The 27,228-nt window shown below is 40.6% G+C and overlaps 2 protein-coding genes across 2 annotated transcripts in view; both read right to left on the bottom strand.

Annotated features, from left to right (window-relative positions):
• Window positions 1-638: 638 nt before the first annotated feature.
• Window positions 639-27,228, bottom strand: part of LOC132155957 (UPF0606 protein KIAA1549L-like) — a 184,398-nt gene continuing 157,808 nt past the window's right edge. Inside the window, exons 18-22 of the mRNA XM_059564749.1 lie at window positions 4,765-5,142; window positions 4,565-4,662; window positions 3,726-3,859; window positions 2,721-2,872; window positions 639-1,093 (exon numbers count right to left, since the gene is read on the bottom strand). Coding sequence (XP_059420732.1) covers window positions 815-1,093; window positions 2,721-2,872; window positions 3,726-3,859; window positions 4,565-4,662; window positions 4,765-5,142 — 1,041 coding nt within the window. The 3' untranslated portion in view covers window positions 639-814. The remainder of the gene's footprint in view (window positions 1,094-2,720; window positions 2,873-3,725; window positions 3,860-4,564; window positions 4,663-4,764; window positions 5,143-27,228) is intronic.
• Window positions 17,312-18,374, bottom strand: LOC132155960 (nuclear apoptosis-inducing factor 1-like). Its single transcript, XM_059564752.1, has 2 exons — window positions 17,676-18,374; window positions 17,312-17,552 (listed from the first exon to the last, which is right to left on the bottom strand). Exons 1-2 carry the CDS (start codon window positions 18,160-18,162, stop codon window positions 17,320-17,322), a joined length of 720 nt encoding a protein of 239 aa, XP_059420735.1. The 5' UTR covers window positions 18,163-18,374; the 3' UTR covers window positions 17,312-17,319.

Here is a 27,228-nt window from a genome sequence, read left to right as displayed (position 1 = left end):
TTTGCTTGAAATGATACAATCTAATTCAAATCAAAACAACTGTACATGCTACATGTGTGTGTAGCACTACTGTCTGTTCAAAACAAATGAAAAAATTCAACTCAAATCAAACTGTGACATACCGAAGACAAAGTATGTACTGAACCGTGACTTCTGTGTACCATTACACCCCTAATACCATCACACCGTTCCAAACCCTTTGGAACACAAATGCAGATGTTAATATTCTCTCATAATTTTTGGTCAAACGTACAGTACTTGCTTGACTCTCGAGTAACCTCGAGTTCTTGCAGAAGCTTAAATGTACTTGACCATGTGTGACAACAAAAACCTAAACAAGTTGTTAACAAAGATTAACTTGGATTAAACCACTCAATTTATATGGGTTTATTTTACCATGTATTTATGAACTTTTTGAAGCTTGTTTTTATTTTATTTTTTGGTTGATTGGATTGGATTTTCAATAGATGGATAAAAGAGAATATTAAAAATATCTTAATTTATGCGTTTTATAGGAAATTTTATGGGTTTTTAAGCAAAATGGGAGTGTGTAATTAATGACTATCCTTTTAATTACAATGCCAGGTTTTTATAAAACAAAACACGCAGATTGTCCCATTAAATAAAAACTTAAAAAAAAAAAATTACGTATTAATGTTATAGTATAACAGCAGAAAGAACCACACAAAAACTGTAAAAGTAAATAGGTGTTTCACTGAAAGGAAAAAAAAGTAGTATCCAGTGAAATCAGAAGTCATAAATGTATCAGACTTTCAGTCTCAGTGCAGCTAGTCCATGAATCCACTGGAAAGTTTTAAACTTGGAACTCAAACATGTCTGCTTGCTTCTTGGTCAGTTTGGCCACCTCGTCACGGATGGCTTTGACTAGGGCTGAAGTGGAAAGGCTGCTGAGGGGGGTGTCGAGGCTGACCGGATCTCCGGGCTCTGCTAGAATTTGCTGGGACACGACAGTGGAGGAAAAGGGTGGGTTATCTGGACCACCTTGAACGGCCTGCCGGTGGTGCCACAGGAGTGGGCTGCCCTGAGGATAATGAGGGTGAGGAAAGGCCTCTGCGTAGCCTGGTAGGGGCATCTGAAAGAAAAAAAACAGGTAGCATTCAACAATAGCTGTGCTAATACCATTCAGCTAGAATGTATTATTTTAGTGAGTCTTGATCTGTGCTGCAGTTGACCAAATTCTATAGTTAAAAAGGGAACCAACAGACAAATGCACAAGGACGACAATCACGATAAGGAAAATGAAAAGCTTAAGGGTCTACTTCAAAATAATATTAGTGACACTCCATTCAAACAAGTTTGAAATGTGTGATTTGATCATTTTCATTAAACTATGAATTATGAAATCATAAACACTTTGAACAAGGGTCACCTTGTCACCAGGGTTGGGCATAATTCAGAATTTTAGAATTGACACCTTTTTGAGTGTGATTTGGAACTTAATTTTCCATCCGACAAGATTATAAATGTACTAAATTGCCATTCAAACATATAAAACACACACAACATTCATTAGACCAACACATCAGTCCAACGTATTGCAACAAATCATAATTAATTAAATTATTAATGTTGACTAATTAAGCCTATTTATTCCCTGATATGTAGAATGCATTTTCCTAATAAATCATTAAACTTATTTCTTTAAACTACATGCAAAATGTCCATCAAATTAATGTCATATTAATTTATGAAAATAAATATAGACATTAAATAAAAAAAGAAATTCATTAGATATAATTACTTTCTGACTGAAATCTTAGATAAAAAAGAAGAAAGTTCTTAACATGATTTCTAAGAAATTTGTAAAAAAATTATTAGAGAAATTATTCGAAATAAAAATGAAGTGCAATTTACAATTTTAATACTTACTAGTCTCATAAACTACACTAAATTCTTATGTGATTGTCACCTCCATGTTTAAGTAGAAGGTTTTTGTTGTTGTTGTTTGTTTATTTATTTATTTTTTTTCCCTTTTGGTTACAAACATTAAAAAAGGTTATAGGTTCTAAAAGTAAAAAAAAAAGTTTTGTACAATTTTATTTTTGATAATGTTTTGTAAATTTTAGTATAACAGCTATAACAGAATGAACATGGGTATATCTAAAGAATATATGAATTTTACTGAGTTTCAATTTTTTAATCTATTTAAACTTTTTATCTTTTTTTTTTTTTTTTTTTTGCTTTCTTAATTCAAAACCTGGAATTGTAAAGGTATTTGCAATTTAATTCTGAATTGCACACAACCCTGCTAGTGACAGAGGAAAAGGAAAAAGAAAAGTGTTCATTTGAAGAAATGTTCTCATCTACCCTGGGAATTTGTTGTTTCCACTCAACGTCAGCGATAAATTCAGTTCAGCAAATGGTTTCTAAATGACACTGGTTCTGCAAAAAGACACTGTGTGAATGCAGGCACACACAAACAGGGATAAAAAGGATAATCCAAAAAGATGAGTCTTGTGCCCAAGGGCAGGTCACACAGGTCACAGATCTGACAGAATGCCCCCTAAATTCAGAACAGTGTATAAAGGCACATGTGACAGACCAGTTCTGCTTTCCTTGGTTGCAGTCTATGAGGTTTATGCCACGTTAAATTGTATTGATGGTGCATGCACTATAACATTAGGGTCTTGGGATGCAACCCAGTTTGTGAAGCAGAATTAGACACATGATAAAGGACTGTGTGATAACTGCATTCTTACAGATTCAGTCCACTGAGGAGGCACATCCTCTGGTTCAGGGGGGTAAGACATCCAGGATGGGCTGTGGTAGGAGGAGGGTGGTGTAGAGATGAAAAATCCCTTGTATCCTGGACAACTGGCTGGGATGGCATACACTGCTGTCATGGGATTTCCTGTGGGCCAAAAAATAATTATAGTTTTTTAGGGGTGGGCAATATATGCATTGTTTATGAAAATACTGTAATTATCGAATGTCACTCACTTTGCAAAAAAACAACCAAAAGCAAACCCTTGAGAGTGCATGCTTTTTACTGTGTAAAGTAGCCTAGTAGAATGCAGTTTGAATACCCCCAAAATTCAATACATGGAGGCAAAAATGCAACTGTATGAGTTTTTGTATTATATTTCTAAATTATATAGATAAGCATTATCAATTGAGCAAGCATGTCAATTGCTGTGAACTGATCACTGCCCAGAAGGTTGTCAAAAGCTTTGGCAGTCTGTCCATGACAGGCCTAAACCAGTCAATGCTCATCCAATGTTCATGCTATTATCAGAAATAATACTGAGATTTAGTGATTTTTACATATTCTGAAAAAAAAATAAAAATAAATAAGAGCGGTGCTTGTCTTTGCTAAACTCGCCACTACAATGCTAATGTGTTAGTGGTTGTTGCCAGAGTGTTGCTAATGAGTTTAAGCCATTCAAAAATCTTATTTTTTTTATTCAAAAAGACCTTCATTCAGTGATAGTATCATATATATATATATATATATATATATATATATATATATATATATATATATATATATATATATATATATATATATTATTTTTTTCCCTCTGTTTTATAGTCAGGATGAGTTATGCATCAACATAATTTGTAGGAAACACAGACACACACACACACACACACACAAACACACACACACACACACACACACACACACACACACACACACACACAAAAACTAGTGCACAAAGACAAACATATACCAATACACACACACACACACACACACTAACCTGAGTGGTTGGGAATGGCCTCAGTAGTGACAGGTGGGAGTGGCGCTCTGCTGTTTGGCCTATGTGGGGTGCTGTCATGCTGACTCAGCACTGACGATTTAGAATGACCTTTTGGACCAAGATCTGAAGATGTCCTGAAAAACATGGCAACAATTTCATACATGTATTGACATGGTTTCACCACCAGGTGACAGTATCGATTTACTAGCAAAGTCAATCTGCTGCCTTTACAGGATTTACCATAACATGGTAGACTTCACCACAGTTATTTAAAATTTAAAAATACACTTCTGAATTTAGCACCGGAATAAACCTGAATATGATTAAAGTTATTCCAAACCCATTTGACTTTCAGTAGAAATGCTGAACACAATGTCCTGTCTGTTCTTCTCCTTACAATGGAACTGAATGGCTACTGATGCTGTCAAGCTCCAAAAAGGAAAACAAGTACAAAATAACCCTATAAAGCTATATGGTATATAATGTATACAGATTTCAGTGAGATATAGATACAAAGAGAACAGTTCCAACAAATGATACCAAACTTCACATGAATACAGAACTTGAAAAGTAATCATTATTACTTAATGATGACCAGCTATCAGAAGACTTAGAATATAGAAAACAAGTCATATGTTCTACTTTAATGGTACTTCTTCTGTACTTTTTTTTTTCTTTCTTTTTTTTTTTTACTTTATCCACATCTACTTTACAAAAGACAGAAAGACAATTGGGTTTGAAACAATAGTAAATTATGGAAATATTTAAAAGTACTAAATAAACTTATGCAATGGTCAATGCAAAAAAAAAAAAAGCAAAGTATGTGGAAATGTAATGACCGTCGCAGTGATGACTCAGGAGGAGGGCCTGTTCTTGGTGGGACAGGGGGTGGAGGAGACCCAAGAGCCATCTCAGGAAGCTGAGTGAACCTGAATGTCTTTTTGATTAATTGACATATTAGCATATAAAAGTTTTAAGCAAGGAAGATCATTTCTGATATATCTGTACATATATATATAGATCAGATCTATAACTGTACCTGTTTGGCAAGGCTGCACTGGTAAGGGTCTGGTCTATAGGCTGGCACCCACTGTATGCCTCCCAGCCCTTGACTCTTGGTGCCCGGTGCACTGGTCACCACCTCTGAGTACGGGATGACTGGACCCAAGCCATAGGGTCCCAGTTGTGGATGCTGATGGTTGGAGTGATGGTGTCTGCTGGAAGTAGTGTGGCCAGCTGGAGCTAGACTAAAGGCTTCTTCTAGCAGCAGATGCATCTGCTGATGAACCTCATCTATGGAAGGCTGGGAACTCAGCGTTGATGTCCCAGATTGACCTTTGATTTGTCGACCACAGCCAAAATAAAGGTGGCCCGCCAGTCGGTCAATGTCAGTCTCCTCAATAATCTCTGGCTCAGTCTGCAACAGACAAAGAAAAAAGAAACAAATGCACAAATATTACAAAATCTAAGTCTGAAGTGTGATATTCTGGTAACAAATACCAACAGATAAAATGCCTCCGTTGGAAATCTTACAATGGGCCAAGTTTCGATCTTCCATCAGGACAATGATCCAAAACTAATATCAAAATCAACACAAAAGTGTGTCACTGAGCACAAAATGAAGATTCTGCCATGGCTGTCCCAGTTCCCTGACCTGAACCCTATAGAAAATGAGTGGGTTGAACTGAAAAGAAGAAGTACCAACATGGAGCTAGGAATCTGAAAGATCTGGAGAGATTCTATATGAAGGAATTGTCTCTGATGTCTTGTCAGGAGGTCTCCAAACTCATCAGGCATTATAGGAGAAAACTGTTATCTTGGGACAGTACCGCCGCTCCCTATACGCAGAGTATGCAGTTTGAGTAGGGCATGGTGATGTTCTGTTCATGAACAAATCATTCTTATTGAAGAAATCCTTTAGGTGAACAATTCGGTGTCGTACACGAAATCCATTGACTCATATTTCTCGTTCACTGAAATTCTTCCCTCCACAGCAGCATGGCGCTATTAGCAGCTCATGCGCAGATCAGTAAACCGGGTAGCTCTGTGGACTGTTACATCCTGTCAAAAAATGACTAAACCTCGAGGCAATAGCCTTCGAGTATGTGATGTGACGGAGCATGTGATTTGTTGAATATAGTGAACGAATACGCCCTTCACTGAACGAGTTTGTTTGAGTCTGAACAAGATCGAGAGATCTTCTCGTTCATGAAAGAAATGACTGAACTGGTAGCCTACATGTCGTTCGTGAAAGAAATGACTGAACTTGTACATATCATGGGTGCTGAGATTTTGATGTCCAATTAAGTGAAATTCTGATTCTTATGACTTTATAATTATATATTACTTGTATAAATTGTTATATGTTGATGTTATATGTTTTTATGTCTGTAACCTTGTTAATTGTGCTGCTGCCTGTCTTGGCCAGGACGCTCTTGGAAAAGAGATTTTTAATCTCAATGAGTTTTATTCTGGTTAAATAAAGGTAATATATATATAAGTGCATCCATCCATCATAAAAAGTACTCCACACAGCTCCAGTGGGGTAATAAAGGCCTTCTGAAGTGAACCAATGTGTTTGTGTAAGAAAAATATCCATATTTAAAAATGTATAAACCATAATCTCTAGCTTCTGCTTACTGTCATATGTGCATACACAAAATAGTGGCATTCCAGCTGATGACGTAGGACATAAGCATATTCAAATGCTGATTGTTTTCATCTGAAAGAAGAAAGTCATATGCACCTAGGATGGCTTGAGGGTGAGAGAATCATGAGGTAATTTTCATTTTTGTTAACTGTTAATAGTGTTGCCTAATCTAATGTTTTGCCAGTATGTTTGAAATGATTGGATATACATGTTGTTGTCTTTGAGGATTTAATAAATTTGGAAAGTTCTTCCTGGTCAATGAATTTTTTATTTTTTTTCATAGTGAGAGTGTGTCTTCTGAGGAGACATAGTTCCAATATTCTTTCTGTCGACCTTAATTTTATGAATTCTTGAAATTATTACTACTACAACTTAAAGGAAGTATGAACAAATTAACCTGGTTCTGTCAACACTGCACTGGCTCCCTATCAGACTTTGTATATATTTTAACATCTTGCTCATTACTTGCTTATTAATGTTATTAGATTTAAGATTTAAGACCCACTGAAGTGGTGTTGAGAGTTTGGAAAGTGTGTGGCACGAGTGAATTAGTACACCGAGTGAATTGTTGATCTGTCTCCAACGTCTGTCCTCCCCTTTGCCGAATGCGACAGTAGCTGCACCCGTCTTCTGCTTTCTCTTGAGAGAAGTTGAGCCCTGGCAAAAGACGAGACTTGATCTGGTGGGAGAAAGACCAGTGGGTGAGTGCTGGCCCGAATGCACGGTGTGCGAGTGGAGATGCAGTGCCTGAAGTGACGATTCACACGGTTTGTGTTATGGAGTGAATTTATTGTGTGGAGAAGTAATAGTAGTCTGCTGTGCACTCTCCCCCTACAGTCTTCCACCCGCTGTCTCCAAGGAAGGGCTTCTGATACAACAAGCGCCCAACTTACTACTTCGAGACAACCCGGCTCTGTCAATGCTGAATGTTCCATGTACTGTTGAACAGATAAACCCTGGTGCTTCGTTACAGTGTGCAGCCAAAGTGGAGCGTCTCGCCCAAAGTGTCCTCCCCGCCTGGTGGTCCCCACACGCCCTAATCGGAAGCCTCTGCCCTGTTCAGAAAGAGAGAAGGTATTACAGCTGAGCGCTTCGTATGCTGGTGAACAGTTAAACCCTGCTGTATTGTTACAGTGCACAGCCGAAGTGGAGCGTCTCGCTCAAAGTGTTCTCCCTGCCTGGTGGTCTCCCCATGCCCTCGCTGCAAGCCGCTGCCCCTGTTGAAAAGGAAAGGTAGATAGACCTGAACGTTTCATGTACTGTTGAATAGTTAAAGTTTGCTGTATCATCACAGTGCGCAGCTGAAGTAGAGCGTCTCGCTCTAAGTGTTCTTCCAGCCTGGTGGTCTCCACACGCCCTCCCTGCAAGCCTCTGCCCCTGTTCGGAGAGGAAGGTATTATATCTGAGCGCCTCATGTACTGTTAACAGTTAGAGTCTGCTGTATCGTTGCAGTGCATAGCCGAAGGGGAGCTCCCGTCCAAAAGGGTTACTCCCATCTGGTGGTTCCTACGGGCCTCACTCAAATTCCGCCTCCCCGTTGAGGAAAGGATAACTCCACCTGAGCATCCTCACCTGTTGGTGTCAGCTAACTGTGTCGTTCTAGGGAATAGCCGAAGCACGTGTCTCGATCGAAGTGTCCTCCTGCTGTCTAAAGGTCTCCTCACGCCCGGGCTAAAAACCCCCGTTCTACTCCTGCCCGGCAAGAAAGAAGACAACTACCGGGGTATACTTACCTGTTTCCTCTCCTGACCCGGGCCGCTCGTCGCCTGTTCACCTGCGTCCCGTCTGAGTCTGAGGCAACCGTCCCCTGAATATCTACCTGGTTCCAGCCCGAATGGGGTCCGTATAACCACGGCCTCTTCTTGAGTCCTGTGAAGAGGACTTACCCAGTGACCTACCTAGGCGGTGCGAGTACCCCCGGATTCCCCTGCAACGAGCCACAGGCCCGCCATGACTGTTCCCCCTCTAAGGTCCAGAAGACTACTGAACGCCCTCTGGCGGCAAGAAAGAAGATTTTAATTAGGGCTTTTTCCAATTTACTGTTTTTAACTTAATAAAGAAAACTGTTATTCCCTTACGTCCTTGTCTGTCTGGTCCCTGACACGTTCCTCGAGGTGGTTCCCGGGTTTCAGGGGTGGGTGCAGTCTGGCTTGGCCCACCCCGACCTGTGACACCCACCTCTTTAACCTGGCTTACATATAACACACTAACATTTCCAATATTAAAATCCATTAAATGATTTTTAGGCTGCATTATTTAGGAAAAACTGAACTGGGAACACTTCCCATAACACGATGTACTTGCTACATCGTTAGAAGAATGGAATCTACACTAATATTCGTCTTTCTCTCTCTTATTCCAAGGTCACCGTAGCTACCAGATCCAGTCTGTATCAAGATCAGACGGTGACTGCAGTCACCCGGATCCAGTATGTATTCAGCCCAGATGGTAGATCAGCACCTAGAGAGGACCTCTACAGCGATGAATGTCAGCAGAGACCAGGACAACTAGATGAGCCCAGGATACAGATCCACAGTCAAAACCTTGTCTCCTAGACGGCCATCGGGACAAGACCACCGGAAACAGATGATTCTTCTGCACAATCTGACTTTGCTGCAGCCTTAGTATTAGGCCCCCTGGTTTCTCATTGTATATTCTTCTCCTGGGGAACACTGTCAGAAAGTCATTATTCACTGCTATCCCAAAGGCTGTCAGCTTTATACTGTATTCCTTCAAGTTAGGTTAGTGCATTAGTGAAGGCATTTATCATACAGAAATGGAATGCTGAGTCCCCAAAGAAAAGAGTTGTCAATTACAAAGTCACAGTGAGAATTTTGTGTGGCCACTACAGCACATCTCATCATCATGGACTGTACCAGAATTTCCAGTTCTATCAGATGTTGCCCCACTCTTCCACCAAGGCACTTGCAAGTTCCCGGACACATTTGAGGGGGGCACATGGTTATAAATGGTTCCCTATCACGTACATGTCTGTACAAGAATGCGTACAAGGCTGTACCCCGCCCCCCACCTAGGGTACACGGATCACATCTCTGTTATGCTAATTCCAGCAAACAGACCACTTCTGAAACTCTCCAAACTGGTTCAAAAACTCATCACAATTTGGCCAGATGATGCTACCTCGACACTACAGGACTGCTTTAAGTGCACAGACTGGAACATGTTTAAACAGGCAGCCACCTACAACAACCACATAGACCTACAGGAGTAAACTGAAACAGTGACTGCTTATATCAAAAAGTGCATTGATATTTCAAGTTCAAGTTGAGCTTTATTGTCATTCCGCTACATGTGTGGACATGCAGTGGAACGAAATGTTGTGTCTCACAGGACCACAGTGCTACAAAAATACAGGTAGGGACTGGGATCACTGTCTGGTATGGGAACTGTAGTGAAGCAGACAACAAGACCCTCCAGCGGGGAGTGAACATAGCTGCAAAGATAATCGGTGCCCCCCCCCCCCATCCTGGACAATTTCCTTACACAATGCTCCAGCAAAGCTAACAGTATCGTGAAGGACCCCACCCATCCCTCCCACAGTCTCTTTAAGTTCCTACCATCAGGAAGACTGTAACAGAGCATCAGCGCCTGCTCCGCCAGACTGCTCAACAGCTTTTTCACCCAGGCTGTGAAAGCCCTGAACTCAAATCACCCCGCCCCCCTCTGAAACCCCACACAAACCCCCTAACTCCTGAAATATGGACCAGCTAACAACCACCCCACCCCCCAAAAAAATCACCCCTCCAACCTAACCACATCACAGAAAAACTGTCTGAAGCTCTCTTTTATTCTGTGCAGTTAAAAGTGTGCTACACATAGGTGAGTGGGCCTGTACAAACCACCAGTAGTAACAGACTGTCCTCTATGTGCACTAGACACTTTTCACACACACTGCTGTGTTTACACAATCCCAAAAAAGATTCAGTAATATATGTATGTTCACATGCTCATGCACTACAAGATAATCTAGTACTGTTCCCCAGCCAGCTGCTTGACTTACAATGTTTCTCCTTGCACATGTACAGGATTATGTGAACAATTCGTATAGTTCGTATGTATATATATATATATATATTTAATAAAGTTTATGTACAGGCAAACATTTATATATAGTGTATTTATATTCAAAATCTGTCAGTAGGTTAGTTGTGTATATGTACAGTAGGTTAGTTGTGTATATGTACAGTATTTATGTGAAGCATTCGTGTAGTTTGTATTTTTTTGTTTATGTATAGGAAAACATTTATGTAGCGGTAGTCATTGCAGAACCGGAGGGTGCCATCTGGCTTCGGAACCAAGACGATGGGGCTGGACCAGGGGCTCTGGGATGGTTCAATTACCCTTAACCTCAGCATCTCCTTGACTTCCTCCTCAATGGTGTGTCGGATGTCATGTTGCACGACGTTGATCCACCCGGGAAGGGGGGAGAACACATCAGAGAGCTGACCGACTAGGTGCTGCAGCTCCCTCTTCTGGGCAGCCGACAGTTGGGGTTCAATGTCAACAACCACGGGAGAGGAGGTGGCGAGGGCGGAGAGTTGGGCCCTGGAACCAATCCACTTTTTCAACAAGTTTATATGTTATAGTTGGCTTTCCCGTCTTCGGCCGGGCTGACGCACCCTGTAGGTGACCATGCCCACCTTTTCGGTCACGTTGTCCCTGCCAGGTGGCCAGGAATTTGCAGGCCACATTGGGGGACCTTCCGTATGCCGAAGAGGACGTAGGGCAGCATTTGGTCCCAATCACGTCTGTCTTCAGCTGCCACACGTCTCAGCATTTGTTTGAGGGTCTGGTTAAAACGTTCAACCAAGCCGTCTGTCTGTGGGTGGTAGACCGTGGTTTGGAGGTGTTTCACCTTGCGGAGCCGGCAGAGGTCCGCCATCAGCCGGGACATGAACGGGGTTCCGTGGTCGGTCAGAATCTCAGCAGCACAGGACGACTTTGGGCCCCCTTCATCCTTAGGGGTCTTTGGTGGCTGGAGCTGGCAGGCTGTGTAGCGGCGAGGAGGAGTTGGTCAAATCCGGGCCAATCCCTACCCAGGAGCTTCGGCACGGGTAGGTCCTTAACAATCCCCACTTTGACCGGCCAGGACCCTGGCGAATCTGTCTCCACCTGATGGCTAGCGAAGTGCTCCACAATTTGTTGCTGGCGGATGCTGACCTCGGTTAAATGCTTGAAGAGTTCTTCCATGATGAGGCCGTGACCGTTCAGCCTTTGACAAGATTTCCAGGTGTTCCTCGTGTGTTTCCAGGGCGACACTGATGAGGCTTCGGGACACGCGTTACACTATATATATTACTATAATACTATATTATATTTATATTCAAATCTGTCAGTAGGTTAATTGTGTATAGGTTTATACTGTTTTACTTAATTGTTAATGTCTGTATTTATGTAGCACCGTGGTCCTGTGAGGCACAAATTTTATTCCACTGTATGTCCACACATGTAGCAGAATGACAATAAAGCTCAACTTGAACTTGAACTATCGAACACTCTCTCCCGTTGCATCGATGACGCTTGTGGGGAAACTCCTGTTTACTCTGTTACTAAAGCCTTTTTTCACGTTTAAGTAGCAGCACAATCAAATGGTGCTCTTACCCACCAAAAGCTCCTACTCTTACTCACCAAAAGCTCTTACTCCCCGCTCCTAAGAGAAAGAAACAGCGGAGCAGCAGGGCTCTGACAGCGGGCTAGAGTAAAGTCATGCCGACTCAGCCCCCGTGTGCTCCGCTCTCCCTACATCATTTTGTCTCGCTGGTGTGCTTCACACAGGAGGATCAATGATCAGCTGTGAGTGGCTTAGTTTCTTTCATCACTTCCGTTGAGATTGCCGTTGTTGACTCCATGTCCTTGATGGCATCAGATACTGAAGAATGGGTGTGTTCTGGCAAAGAGCTCGAAGACCCTTCTCTCCCACAGTCAACACGGCCATGGACCCTAATGCCTTCAAGGAGCAATGCACAGAGACTGACCTGGCTCTGCACACTACCAAGAAAATGGCACAGACAAATGGCAAGGCCATGCTGGAGTACCACATATGGCTCAATCTTACAAGTTCATGGATGCTGAGAAGATTACCTTCCCAAGGGACTACTTGACCCTGTCATGGACAGGATTGCTGAGCGTTTCACTGAGACAAAGAAAAAGTTGCAGTCTGTGCATCACTTCTTGACCCCCCAGATGGCAAGATGGTGTCCCTACCTGGAGTACCAAGGTCCCTGCCCCCAAGTGAGCCACAGAAGCCATCCTCATCTGTGAACAGAGAGGAAGAGGAGAGGGTCATTTATTGCCATGGTCAGAACTCCGTCGAAAAAAGCTTTCGCTCATTCTCCACCCCTCTGACCATTTCTGAGCATTGGAGATTTTTATTCTATCTGGGCATGTCCTTCAAGTTCAGTTCATACCCAAGCAAATTTCCACTCTGATAGCAGACCCAACAAAGCCAAACTCAGGCAAGTTATGCCTAATTTTTATCAACATGTATCCTGTCCAACCAGAGGACCAAATACACTGGATCATTGCTACACTCAGTTTATTGAATGCCTACAAAGCTCGCTCACTACCGGCTTTCGGCAAATCGGACCATGCCGCCATTTTCCTCACACCGGAATATAAACAACGGGTCATTCAAGATCCCCCGGTGCAGAGGGTGGTGACGCGATGGTCCGCCCAATCAGAAGCAACGTTACAGGCGGCTCTTGATGAAGTAGACTGGGACATGTTTCGCGCAAGTTCATCTGACGTCAGCGAGTTCACGGATGTAACGTTAAGCTTTGTAAACACGCTAGCCGAACAAGCCACGGATACAATAACTACAAGGTCATTCTCAAATCAGAAACCGTGGGTGGACAGATCAATCCGTGCAGCAGTAAACAAACGAACTGCTGCTTACAACGCCGGTCTTCTGTCAGGAAACATGAGCGAGTACAAAGCATCGTGCTATGCTCTCCGGCGCGCAGTAAGAGCCGCCAAACACAGATACAGGGAACGCATAGAGTCACATTTCCAGCTTAATGACTCCCGACGCATGTGGCAAGGACTAAGGACCATCTGTGACTTTGGAAATAAATCCTCTGCAGAGGTGAGAGCAGATCCGTCGCTGGCTGACGAGCTAAACACTTTCTACGGCCGCTTTGAAAACAATCTAAGCAGTGTGAGTCTGCCGATCAGCGCGTCAGGAAGCAGCAGTCAGATCAGCGATCATCATGCGATCACCGTGTCGGAGGACGAGGTTCGGAGGGCACTAAAGCGAGTGAATGTAAGGAAAGCAGCCGGACCTGATGGGATTTCTGGCCGTGTTCTGCGGTCCTGCGCTGATCAGCTCGCTGGTTTGTTTACATCCATTTTTAATGAGTCTCTTGCTACATCGGTGGTTCCCACCTCATTCAAAAAATCGGTCATCATCCCTGTGCCTAAAAACAATAAACCCTCTTGTCTGAATGACTATCGTCCAGTTGCCCTCACATCAATAGTCATGAAGGTCTTTGAGGGACTGGTTAAAAACGTCATCTGCTCCTCCATACCGGATACTTTGGACCCTCTTCAGTTTGCCTATCGCCCTAACAGATCCACTGATGATGCCATCTCTCACATCCTGCACTCTTCTCTCACACACATCGACAACAATAACAGGAACTACGTAAGGCTGCTATTTATTGACTATAGCTCAGCTTTTAATACTATAGTCCCCTTAAAGCTAGCTTCTAAACTCATAGACCTCGGCCTGAATTCTTCACTCTGCAACTGGATTCTTGATTTCCTCACCGGCAGACCTCAAGTGGTGAAAGTAGGCCAGTACACCTCCAGCTCCATCACCCTGAACATAGGAGCCCCTCAGGGCTGTGTCCTGAGTCCCCTGCTCTACTCTCTCTACACACATGACTGCGTGTCTTCGCACAGCTCCACATCTATAATCAAATTTGCTGATGATACTGTGGTTCTGGGCCTCATTCACAACAATAATGAGACCGCATACTTGGATGAGGTAGAGAAATTAACATCATGGTGCCAGGACAACTGTCTCTTTCTGAATGTGAGCAAAACTAAAGAGCTGATTGTGGACTTCAGGAAGAAACAGCAGCAGCCCTATACTCCTCTTATGATCAGCGGGACCCCTGTGGAGAGGGTGAGCAGCTTCAAGTACCTTGGTGTAAACATCTCAGAGGACCTCACTTGGACTACTCACATTCAAACTCAGGTTAATAAAGCCAGGAAAAGACTGTACCATCTGCGACAGCTGATGAAATTCAGGGTCTCACCAGCAATCCTGAAAACTTTCTATTCTGGGGCTATAGAAAGTGTATTGACTCAGTGCATCTCAGTGTGGTATGGGAACAGCTCCAGTCAAGACTGCAAAGCCCTGCAGAGAGTTGTGCGCTTAGCTGAGCGCATCTCAGGGTCTGCTCTCCCCTCTCTACAGGACATCTACCTCAAACGCTGCAGAAGTAGAGCTTCTAAAATCATCAAGGACTCCATCCACCCTAGTAACCATATTTTCACTTTGCTGCCATCTGGTAAGCGCTACCGTTGCCTGATGGCAAAAACCGAGAGACTCAGGAGGAGTTTCTTCCCCCAGGCCATCAGGCTCCTAAACTCTTAACCAGCCCCTTAACATCCTCATGCCTCCACTTAATGTTCCCTTTATCTTTTCCATTTTTATTCACTACCTCACATAGACACACTGACAGTGTCACCATGTTTGCACATTTGATTCTTGTACATTCCTGTGTATCTTATATTTAAGACCACAGTAAAATGCATATATGCACATTGTACATCCCTGTACATCTTAATATTTAAGACTTCAGTTTACATTCATGCACATTATTTTGCGTTCTATTTAATTCTACAATATACATCTTTTTTATATTTTATTCTTATATTTTTATTGTTTACTTTTATTTCATTCTTACATAGCTATATGTATGTATATTTCCATCTGTGTTGTTTTCTTTAATAATTGCACTGTCCATGGAGCGGACCTGACTCACATTTCACTGCTGGTTATGTATGCTATATATAATTTGGTATGTGACAAATAAAACTCTTGAGACCCACATACTCAAAATAGCATTTATTCTATCCACAAATGTTACTTTCCCACCCCCATGCAGCGAACTAAAATTTGTAAAAATAGAACCACTTGCCATCTGGCTCCATGCTTGGGAAACCATTCTGAATGTACCAAGCTGGGTTCTAAATATCATAAAAAGAGGTTACTTACTCCAGTTTGCTCGCAGGCCACCTCATTTCAGAGATATGTTTTCTGTAAAGATAACACGCTTGTATTAATAGTGGAATGTTTATTTGCAAAGGCCAATATTGGTATGCCGGAGCATGAGATCTTGAAGCTCCACCCTCTTCTGAAAAGGGAGGCAGGAGGACCAGCTCATTTTCATTTAAAAGGACAAACACAAAAATGGCACATTTGGCTCATGCCATAAATGTGGCAATTTCAACAAGCTATAAAAACGTATCTGTGGAATATTTTGAGCTAAAACTTAACATACACACTCTGGGGACAGCAGAGACTTAATTTACATCTTGTAAAAAGGGGAAAAGTTAATTTCTGGGGACTGTTATAGACTCGGTCCAGATGCGGCTTGGATTTTGATGGAATGATCCCTGACTATTCTGTGACTGGTGGTGTCATTCAAATTAGGGCCTTCGTATCACCTCAAGCTTTTTTTTTAAGAGGCTGCTCTGCCTTTTGTTGCCCGCCTCTTCTGTGATTCCTCTAGGCCTGCTGTGAATGTGGCCTCTCCAGTATTGGCTCAAAGCCCATGTTCTGTCCCATACCCGGCACCTGGGCCAGTCTTATATCAGGGTAACATATTGCTTTCCAGAGGCAATGTAGCTCCAGGAAAATAGAGTGTTTTAAATTATATGGTCCATCTTCAAGAGGGCATAGGTGGACCTCTTCACATCAGAACACAACTAACTGCCCAATTTATTTCTCAAAACAGCAAAGTGACTTTTTCCAGGTTTGACCTATTATTGAAAGCTCTTACATTAGGTCATATGAGATCAAACGACATCAACAACAAAAATATTTGTCTACATTTTTTTATTGTCGAAGTTGTCGTTAATATTGACTAAGTTTCAGCTTTACCCACATGCTTACTTTTCTACAAGAGTTGTTGCACAAGGGATGCACACACTCAAAGGTTATGTGGCAGCTATCACAGCGAATCATTCTCTCAAAGCTTGCCAGTCAATCGACAGAAATTATATGGTCGTTAAATTGAACCCACCTCATCCTCATACAGTGTTGACTTATGATTTATCCATAGTCCTAAGAGCCTTACAGGGCCCTCCATTTGAGCCACTTCATTCAACCGAAATGAGGCCCATGTCACTTAAGACCGCCCTCCTCTTGGCTTTAACGTCGGTCAAGTGAGTGGGTGAACTGCAGGCACTGTCAATCAGTGCTTCCTGTCTTGAGATTGAGCCTAATGACTATAAGGTCATCCTCAAACCGAGACATGGTTAAGTATCTAAGGTGCTCTGCACTCTGTTCAGAGCCCAGGTTATCCAGGTTACCCAGTCCTGGGCCCTCATTTATCAATGGTGCGTACGGACAGATTTGTGCGTAGTGAGTGCGTAAGAACAATTTCACGCAAAGTGTGGGATTTTCAGCCAGAAAAAGCATGCAAAATCATAATGGCTTGCAGTGTGCTACACAACTTGGCCATCAGACAGGGCATCCCTCTGCAGGAACCCCCAAGACCAGAAGGCCCTATGCCCGATGCAGTGCCCCTGCCACCTCCTAATGCCGCTGGCATTCAGACAAGACAGAGGATAATACAGACATTTTAGGTAAGTCTGGCCATTAGTCCAGTGCAGAAACATTACAGCGATTTCATTTTGTGTTTTGCAGCTTCTTGGAAACAAATAACTGAAATCACATTAGTCAGCGGTTTATGGTTTATTAGCAATTGTATTTGCGCAAGAGGCAATCTGTTTCAGAGACTCGTTGATTTGAATCAATACATTCGTTATGTTGCTCAGTTGATCCTTTAGGTCATTAATGGATTTTGTTGTTTCCTCTTGATTTTGTAGCACCGCCTCACTCAGCACTCTTGGCGCACGGCGCATGGAAGGGGCAATGGATGGGCCCGGCTCCTCAAGCTCCTCAGGCACAACGGGTGTCGCTATTAAGGAAACACATGTTCACATTAATTTGAGTTTATCCTATGAATGATTTCATTAAAAGTTTACAAATTGAAATAAAATGTATGCAAACACAATATCCTATTCCAGTTGGTTTATTTTACCTTCACTTTGGGTGTTAGATGGCCCGGTTTGTTCTCTCGCAAGAGCATCAGTGTCACCGTCCTTAGTAATCCTGGACAGAGCCGTGTCTCCGATGATGCAGGCTATGCGGTTGTCCAATGGGGAAAGATCCGTTGTTGTCTGTCCTCCTCCAGTTGCGGACATTTCTCGTCTGTGTGCTGTGACACGTTTTTTAGCCAATACTTTAATATCAAACCATTTTTTTTTTATTTCTGGGACAGTTCTCTCCTCAGACCCAACGGAATTAACTGCATTGGTGACATTCTCCCATGCAGCATTTTTTCTTTTATTTGTAATTCGTCCTGCAGTGAATGAACTAAACAATATCTGTTGGTTGGATTCAACTTCATTTACAAGTATCTCTAATTCTGTGTTTGTGAAGTTCCTCTTCTTTGCTCTCTTTGCCATATTATTGCAGTGAGGAAAAAACACAATCACGTAATTTTTAAAGGGAAGTGTTGTCACCATATATGGTTAATTGGAGGCGTTTCCGAATGCTAATGACCATGAATGTGAACGAGCATGGTACTTACGCACATGTGGTATTTATCAACAATGATTGCTTACTCATGTGCGTAAGAACTGCGTGCGCACATTTGATAAATGCGGATTTTCTTGTACTTAGGCACATTCTAAATTTCATTCGTTGGACAAAATATAGAACCTTTTCTACGCACTGTTGATAAATGAGGGCCCAGGCCTTCAGAGTGTATGTTGAGCACTCTGGTCTGTTCAGACACTCAGAGCAGCACTTTGTGTGCTTCAGAGGCCACCCTAAAGGGCTGCCAGTTACGAAGCAACGACTATGTCACTGGGTAGCTGATGCTATAGCCTAGGCTTATGCCTTAGTTGGCTTTCAGTGCCCAATAGTTGTGAGGACCCATTCCACCAGACAGATGGCCTCCTGGGTGTGGTCAAGCTGCATTTATATTGGTGAGATTTGTGCAGCCACTGATTCCGGCCCTACAGGCACGGATTTTGTCATTGTAATTCTGCCCCGATTTTCCTTTTGTAAATGGAAAAGGCAGTATCTTGTGGTTCTCAGCCTAATAGTTCATCTTGGCTCATGCTTATAGTAGTCCTTAACACAAGTGCTTTGGGGCTGGGCTCACAGTACAGGCTTCATTCTGCATCTGCTCATAGCATAGCACTATTGGATGCGTTCCCCACAAATTTCAGCGATGCAACAGGAGAGACTGTTCGATAGGGAACTGGTTACTAATGTATGTACATACATAACAAAATTATGTGTACTGCATGCCATGCATTAGCATGGTATTAGCATGTTGATACACAAAATTTAGTGTGAGTTAGAGAAGGTCCATTTGGTCTTGGGACAATTGAATATTCTGCCAATGTTAATCTAGGGCACATATATATAATAGAGAACTGGATTGCTCATCATGTCATAAAAGTGAAGCCACAGCGCCGCTATTCCAGAGTATTTCAATACATTCTATTGAATTAATAGGAAATCATATTATTTTAATGAGAAAACATCACCTAACGAGTCATTGTTTTTATATCTGAAGTATCCCTGGATATGCTTACACAAATGACCTGAAAATAGTTATTTGTTTAATGTGAGGAATTTCCCCATATCAAAAAGTTACTTCATTACAGTAGTGAACATCAGATGAACAAGATGAACATCAGACATATATATTACAAATGCTCATTCTGAAATCAATGATTTCGCTAACAGCATGCATTTTGAAGCAGTTAATTATTTTTAAACGTTGGATAAATTAATAATAAATTAAACATGAACAACATTTTACTCCTATGGAAATTGTAATGTTAGTAAAACGCCATTTGCACAATCTTGTAGAGTCTGAAATACATGTTGCTCAATCAGGGAAAAAAATACACGCATCATAACATCATTCCGAGAAATAACGCTGACAACATCCGGTATGGACATTATAGGGTTAGTTCACCCAATAATCAAAATTATGTAATTAATAACTCACCCTCATGTTGTTCCAAACCCGTGAGACCTCTGTTTATCTTCGGAACACAGTTTAAGATATTTTAGATTTAGTCCGAGAGCTCTCAGTCCCTCTGATGAAACTGTGTGCACGGTATACTGTCCATGTCCAGAAAGGTAAGAAAAACATCATCAAAGTAGTCCATGTGACATCAGAGGGTCAGTTAGAATTTTTTGAAACATCGAAAATACATTTTGGTCCAAAAATAGCAAAAACGACGACTTCATTCATCATTGTCTTCTCTTCCGTGTCTGTTGTGAAAGAGTTCAAAACACAACAGTTTATTGATATCCGGTTCGCGAATGAATGATTCGATGTAACCAGATCTCCTTGAACCAGTTCACCAAATCGAACTGAATAGTTTGAAACGGTTAATGTCTCCAATACGCATTAATCCGGAAATGATTTAAGCTGTTAACTTTTTTAATGTGGCTGACATTCCCTCTGAGCAGGGGCGTAGCCATCTTTTCAGAAGTGAGGGGGACAGAAATTACACACACACACACACACACACACACAGAGACACATATATATATATATATGTACATGTATGTTTATAACATTACGATATAACATTTATGTAATCTACATAGCCTACTAGTCAATGGTTTTTTAACAGTAAGATTTTTAATGTTTTGAAAGAAGTCTCTTCTGCTCACCAAGCCTGCCTTTATTTGATCCAAAGTACAGCAAAAGCAGTAATATTGAAAAACAGTTGAATACATTTCTTAGGATTCTTTGATGAATAGAAGGATCCAAAAATCAGCATTTATGTGAAATAAAAAGCTTTCGCAACATTAGACACTATATCATTCAAAAGCTTAGTATATATATATATATATATATATATATATATATATATATTAGGGGTGTAACGGTACGTGTATTTGTACCGGACCGTTTCGGTACAGGGCTTTCGGTACGGTGCACGTGTGTACCAAATGACCGAATGCAATATTTTGTTTGCGGAACACAGGTACATTTTCGTGTTTCCAAACGAACATATTAAGTGGCGGAAGTCTCCACGTTCAGAGCAAATCCCGCCCTAAAGCTGATTCTAAGGCCGGTGACACACTGGCTGCGTGGCGTGCGCGTGGCGTTTCTGCTGCGTGTCAGGAGAGTGGCAGCTGCTTCGTATGGGAGGCCGTTTGAGGCGAAACCCATTGAAAATTTGTGATACACACTGAAACACATGTGCGTACAAGTGAATCACTTGCGATACACACTGAAACACTTGCGATACACACTGAAACAATTGCGATACACACTGAAACACTTGCGATACTCACTGAAACACTTGCGATACTCACTGAAACACTTGGGATACTCACTGAAACACTTGTGATACACACTGAAACACTTGCGATACACACTGAAACACTTGTGCGTACAAGTGAATCACTTGCGCATACATGTGAAACACTATATATCTTTGCAAATATATGAAAGATATGCATTTACATAGAAACTCTTTGCATATACCCTGTAATCGCCCAAGTACTGTTGTGCCTGCACAAAGACTGCACTTTCAAACATTCTCGCGTGTGAGAGAGCATAAACATTTTCAGTATGTCCGGAAGTCGTTTCATTGCAACAGGAAGTTATAGCTCAAATATTCTCCACGTATATGGCTCCTTCCAAACTTGTTTAAAAAATGGGGTATTTGTTGTTATTCTTTACACTAGGCTTTTTCTGATGTGATCACTCGTGTGTTATTGCCAATTCTGATTTTTTTTTTTTTTTACATTTTCTTTCCTGTGTCCTTCGGTTCATTTAGTCCGAATATATGAGGAGAATATTTGAGCTATAACTTCCGGTTAGTGGGTTTAATTGTATTTATGTTAAATATATATATATATATATGTATTAGTGCTGTCAATCGAATTAAAAACTTTAACTAGATTAATCACACATTTTTTCTGTGATTAATCGCAATTAATCGCAATAAAAAAAGAAATGTTTTTGTACGTTTTTAATATATTTTTTAATGTAATAATTTCACAGTTAATCAAATTAATGTAGAAACAACATAAAGACAGTATATTTTAAATACTTGTTTAAATGGCATCTTTTTATGAATGAAGGCCAGTATTACTGATATTAATACAGCTACTGATTATTTTTTTTTACATTTATTATTAGGCTTCAAAAATATAACAGTTTTTAATTTAAGTAAACTTAAAACAATGCTAACATAAACCCATAATAAATGTCATGTTTACTCCTGCCCTTCCTTTCCTGTCTTAACAGTTAGGAAATATACAGAATTTAATAAAGTTATCAAAGTTATATGCAGTCTGCACTGCATAAACTATAAATTAAATAGTTAATCCTTATTAAAGCTACAAAAGTTATTTAGTCAAGAACAGCGAGTCATTTTCTCTGTTCCCTTTGTTCTTTAACTTTACTGACAGGAAGCTTTATTGGCTGCTGTCCCTTTAAGAGCAGATAGACACGCGGATCTCACCGTTTATATACTGTCTATGGATCTCGCCTCATTCTCTCACAACTCTTTTTGTTCATTTTAGACTTTATATAAATCATTTAAGATTGCTCTTATGAGGATAATCGACAAAACTGGCACTTTGGGATGTTTATTGTTAGTTCAAGCGCTTAAGAGAACTGAATTCTGGCGCCCTGTCTATGCATTGTGTGTGTGTGAGTGTGTGTGAGTGTACGTGTCACATAAGGGCATTCACAGACAGCGCATTCTCTTTTGTCTTGCCGCGCTTGAAATGTTTAAAAGTATTTAAATTAAAAAGAGCGTGATCATATAATGTAAAGCTAGCCAACGGATGGCAGAAAATACGGATGCTGCGTTAATTGCATTAAATATTTTGACACGTTAAACCAGACAAAAATTAATTGCATGCATTAACGCGTTAATATAGACAGCACTAATATATATATATATATATATATATATATATATATATATATATATATATATATATATTTTTTTTTTTTATATTATTATTACTTTTTTTCTCAAGTTTTGAAAGGGTAAACTCTGGTTCACACTCCAATACAGTAGGTGGCGATAATGCACCTAACTTTGGTGCTACCCGCCATAAAACCGAAGAAGAAGTAGTATAACTTCCGGTTGCAATGAAACGACTTCCGGACACACTGAAAATGTTAATGCTCTCTCACACGCGAGAATGTTTCAAAGTTTTTATATATTTGCACAGATATATAGTGTTTCACTTATACGCACAAGTGTTTCAGTGAGTATCGCAAGTGCTTCAGTGTGTATCGCAAGTGTTTCATTGTGTATCGCAAGTGTTTCAGTGTGTATCACAAGTGTTTCAGTGTGTATCGCAAGTGTTTCAGTGTGTATTGCAAGTGTTTCAGTGTGTATCGCAAGTGTTTCAGTGTGTATCGCAAGTGTTTCAGTGAGTATCGCAAGTGTTTCAGTGAGTATCGCAAGTGTTTCAGTGTGTATCGCAAGTGTTTCAGTGTGTATCGCAAGTGTTTCAGTGTGTATCGCAAGTGTTTCAGTGTGTATCGCAAGTGTTTCAGTGAGTATCGCAAGTGTTTCAGTGTGTATCACAAGTTTTCAAAGGGTTTCGCCTCAAACGGCCTCCCATAGCTTCACATTTTCTGTGTCTTTACACACCAGAATCGTGCCTGACGCTGCGCTGGCGAGCTGCTGCTACTGTAGGTGACATAGAGGGAGACCGCCTACAGACGACAACAATATCTATACTTCATGTTGAGCATAAATATAAAGCCTACTGATAAAGGACACCGTCAACCGTATTGACAGCAAAATAGACTATGTTTGACAGGTGCAATATGCCAGTGTCACCGGCCTAATGTTTTCAAAAGGCATCACGCGAGTGTGAACATCACTACAACTAGGAAAAAAACGATTGTAATTCCAACGCAGCTCCCGTCGGCATTTAAACAGACCTTTGCTCTTAATTGCGATCGGCCCAACGCAATAACGAAATCTGAGCAGGTCTAAAAACTGAAACTGTTCATGCTGCACTTTACACTTTGGAAAAGTTATACATATTTTTTTAAATATGAGCAGTTCTACAAGCTGGGATTGGTAATGCTGCACTGTAATCATAGTTATTTATTTATATTTTTCATTATATTTTATTATATGATATTGGTTTGAGACTGAAAGTATTTTATTTAGTGGAGAACTTTGCAGCAGTATTTTATTTCTTATTCTTTTTTTATTTTAGATATATTTTATTAAAAAGTATTTAAAAAAAGTGTAAACAAATTGTTAAAAAAAAAGTTTATAGTAATAAACAACCTGCAGTTTAATGTTTGCAGTTCTTTCCCTTACTGTACCGAAAATGAACCGAACCGTGACTTTAAAACCGAGGTATGTACCGAACCGTGATTTTTGCGTATGCCTGCATTATTTTGATGGACCCATTTTCAAGAGACGGAAGTTTCATCTGGTCTACATACATATATATATAATTTTTATTATTATTATTTTTTTTGTTAAATAAATTATTGAAATTAATACTTGTATTTAGCAAGGATTCTTTAAATTGATCAAATGTGATGATAAAGACATAATTTTACAAGAGATTCCTATTTCAGATAAATGCTGCTCTTATGAACTACTGTCTATTCAACAAAGAAACCTGAAAAAATTACACTCAGCTGTTATTCTCATCTTTATCATAATAAGAGTTTTTTTTCTTTTCTTTTTTTAGCAGCAAATCAGAATATCAGAATTATTTCTGAATGATCGTGTGACTGGAGTAATGATGCAAAAAAATTCAGCGTTGGAATCTCAATAAATAACATTTTGAAAAATATTAAAATAGAATACAGCTATTTTAAATAGGCTAGTAAAAATATTTCTAAATTTCACTGATTTGCAGTACTTGGATCAAATAAATGCAGGCGAGACTTCTTTAAAAAAACATTAACAAGCTTACTGTTCAAAAACTTTTGACTGGTAGTGGAAACTATAGGCAATTGGAATTTTTCTCTAATTTCTAGCTTTTAATTGGCTTAGAAATCTATAACTGCTGGACAATAACAAATAATAATGATTTGTTTATATACAAACTCTTTTTATCTCCTAATATTATTCTATACTGTAATAAATGCTATGTCAATTAGCACTGCATTGTTCTTAAATCTATATTTATTCACACCAGCTCTTGAAAACCTCTATACGAACACACATGCCCGGAAAAGTGCGTAATCTACGCCCCTGCCTCTGAGTTCAAATAAACCAATATACCGGAGTAATTAATGTACTCAAACAGTACACTGACTGAACTGCTGTGAAGAGAGAACTAAAGATGAACACCGAGCCGAGCCAGATAACGAACAAAAGATTGACTTGTTCTTGAGTCAAGAAACGTTTCTGTCAGACGCATCCGATTCGAGAACCGAGGAGCTGATGATACTGCGCATGTGTGATTCAGCGTGAAGCAGAATGACACAGAGAGCGTCTGAACCGAACTGATTCTTTTGATGATTGATTCTGAACTGATTCTGTGCTAATGTTATGAGCCCAGGTAAACCGAAGGCTTGAATCAAGGGCAATCATCGCAAATGAAGTCATTAGGTCGAGCGCAAAAGAACCGGTGAACCGTTTTCTTCAACCGGTTTATTGAATCAAACTGTCCGAAAGGACTACTGGTGATCTGAAAACCGATGCAACCAGTTCTTGATTCGAAAACGAGTCAATCTTTTGTTCGATATCTGGCTCGGCTCGGTGTTCATCTTCAGTTCTCTCTTCACAGCAGTTCAGTCAGTGTACTGTTTGAGTACATGAATTACTCCCGGATATTGGTTTGTTTTAACTCAGAGGGAGTGTCAGCCACATTAAAAAAGTTAATGGAGATGCAAACCGTTTAAAACGATTCAGTTCGATTGGTTACATCGGATGATTCGTTCGCGAACCGGATATCACTACACTGCAGTTTTGAACTCTCTCACAACAGACACGGAAGAGAAGACAATGATGAATAAAGTTGTAGTTTTTGCTATTTTTGGACCAAAATGTATTTTCGATGCTTCAAAAAATTCTAACTGACCGTCTGATGTCACATGGACTACTTTGATGATGTTTTTTCTCTTACCTTTCTGGACATGGACAGTATACCATGCACACAGCTTCAATGGAGGGACTGAGAGCTGATTTTAAATATAAAATATCTTAAATAACTGTTTTCCGAAGATAAACGGAGGTCTCACAGGTTTGGAACGACATGAGGGTGAGTTATTAATGACATAATTTTGATTATTGGGTGAACTAACCCTTTAAGCATTACTTCCAAGATGATGCATGGTAAGCTTTGAATTTCAATACAATATAGAGCAATACCATAACAGAGACTTGTATTGTAATATTTATTATAAATTTGAATATATTCTGATACTAATACCAGTTATTTATAAATTTTTATTATTTTGTGCATAATTATGTACATAAAGAAATGTATTACCTGTGTAAGCTTGATCCTATTCCATCTCATCTCCTTCAAGACGTTTCTCCTGCAGTTGTACCTGTACTCACTCACATCATTAACACATCCCTCCAAATTGGTGTTTTTCCCTTATCATTTAGACAGGCTCGTATAACTCCACTACTTAAGAAACCCAACCTCAACCCATCTCTGTAGAGAACTACAGACCAGTTTCCCTTCTTCCTTTCATTGCTAAAACACTTGAACGAGCTGTGTTCAACCAAGTCTCTGCATTTCTCACACAGAACAACCTCCTTGACAGCAACAAATCTGGCTTCAGAAGTGGACATTCAACTGAGACTGCCTTGCTCTCAGTTGTTAAAGCCCTAAGACTGGCAAGAGCGGAATCCAGATCTTCAATACTTATCCTGCTTCATCTGTCCGCTGCTTTTGACACGGTTAACCACCAGATCCTCCTATCAACCCTACTTGCAAAGGGCATCTCAGGAACCACACTTTAGTGGTTTGAGTCTTACCTATCTGATAGGTCCTTCAAAGTATCTTGGAGAGGTGAGGTGTCCAAGTCACATCTAACTACTGGGGTGCCTCAGGGCTCAGTTCTTGGACCACTTCTCTTCTCTGTCAACATGTCATCATTAGGTTCTGTCATTTCGAAACATGGCTTTTCATACCACTGCTATGCTGATGACACTCAACTCTACCTCTCATTCCATCCTGATGATCCGACGGTAGCTACTTGCATCTCAGATTGTCTAACAGACATTTCTTGCTGGATGATAGACCATCACCTTTAACTCAACCTTGCCAAGACAAAACTGCTTGTGGTTCCAGCAAACCCACCGTTTCATCACAATTTCACCATCAAGTTAGGCACATCAACCATAACTTGTTCAAAAACAGCCAGAAGCCTTGGAGTTATGATTGATGATCAGCTGATTTTCTCAGACCACATTGCTAAAACTGTCCGATCCTGCAGATTTGCTTTTTTCAACATCAAGAAGATCAGACCCTTTTTTTTCGGAACATGCTGCACAACTCCTTGTTTAAACTCTTGTTCTGTCCAGGCTGGACTATTGCAATGCTCTCTTGGCAGGTCTTTCAGCCAGTTCTATCAAACCTTT

Source organism: Carassius carassius, chromosome 13, assembly GCF_963082965.1.
Source record: "Carassius carassius chromosome 13, fCarCar2.1, whole genome shotgun sequence".
Lineage (NCBI taxonomy): Eukaryota > Metazoa > Chordata > Actinopteri > Cypriniformes > Cyprinidae > Carassius > Carassius carassius.
The sequence above is the reverse complement of the archived record's forward strand: the minus strand, read 5'-3'. Positions and strand labels throughout refer to the sequence as shown.

Coding starts and splice junctions, on each gene's coding strand:
- LOC132155960 (XM_059564752.1), bottom strand. CDS start 18,162: ATGGTGACAACACTTCCCTTTAAAAATTACGTGATTGTGTTTTTTCCT. Junction 17,553..17,675: donor ATCTAACACCCAAAGTGAAG/GTAAAATAAACC, acceptor TTTCCTTAATAG/CGACACCCGTTGTGCCTGAG.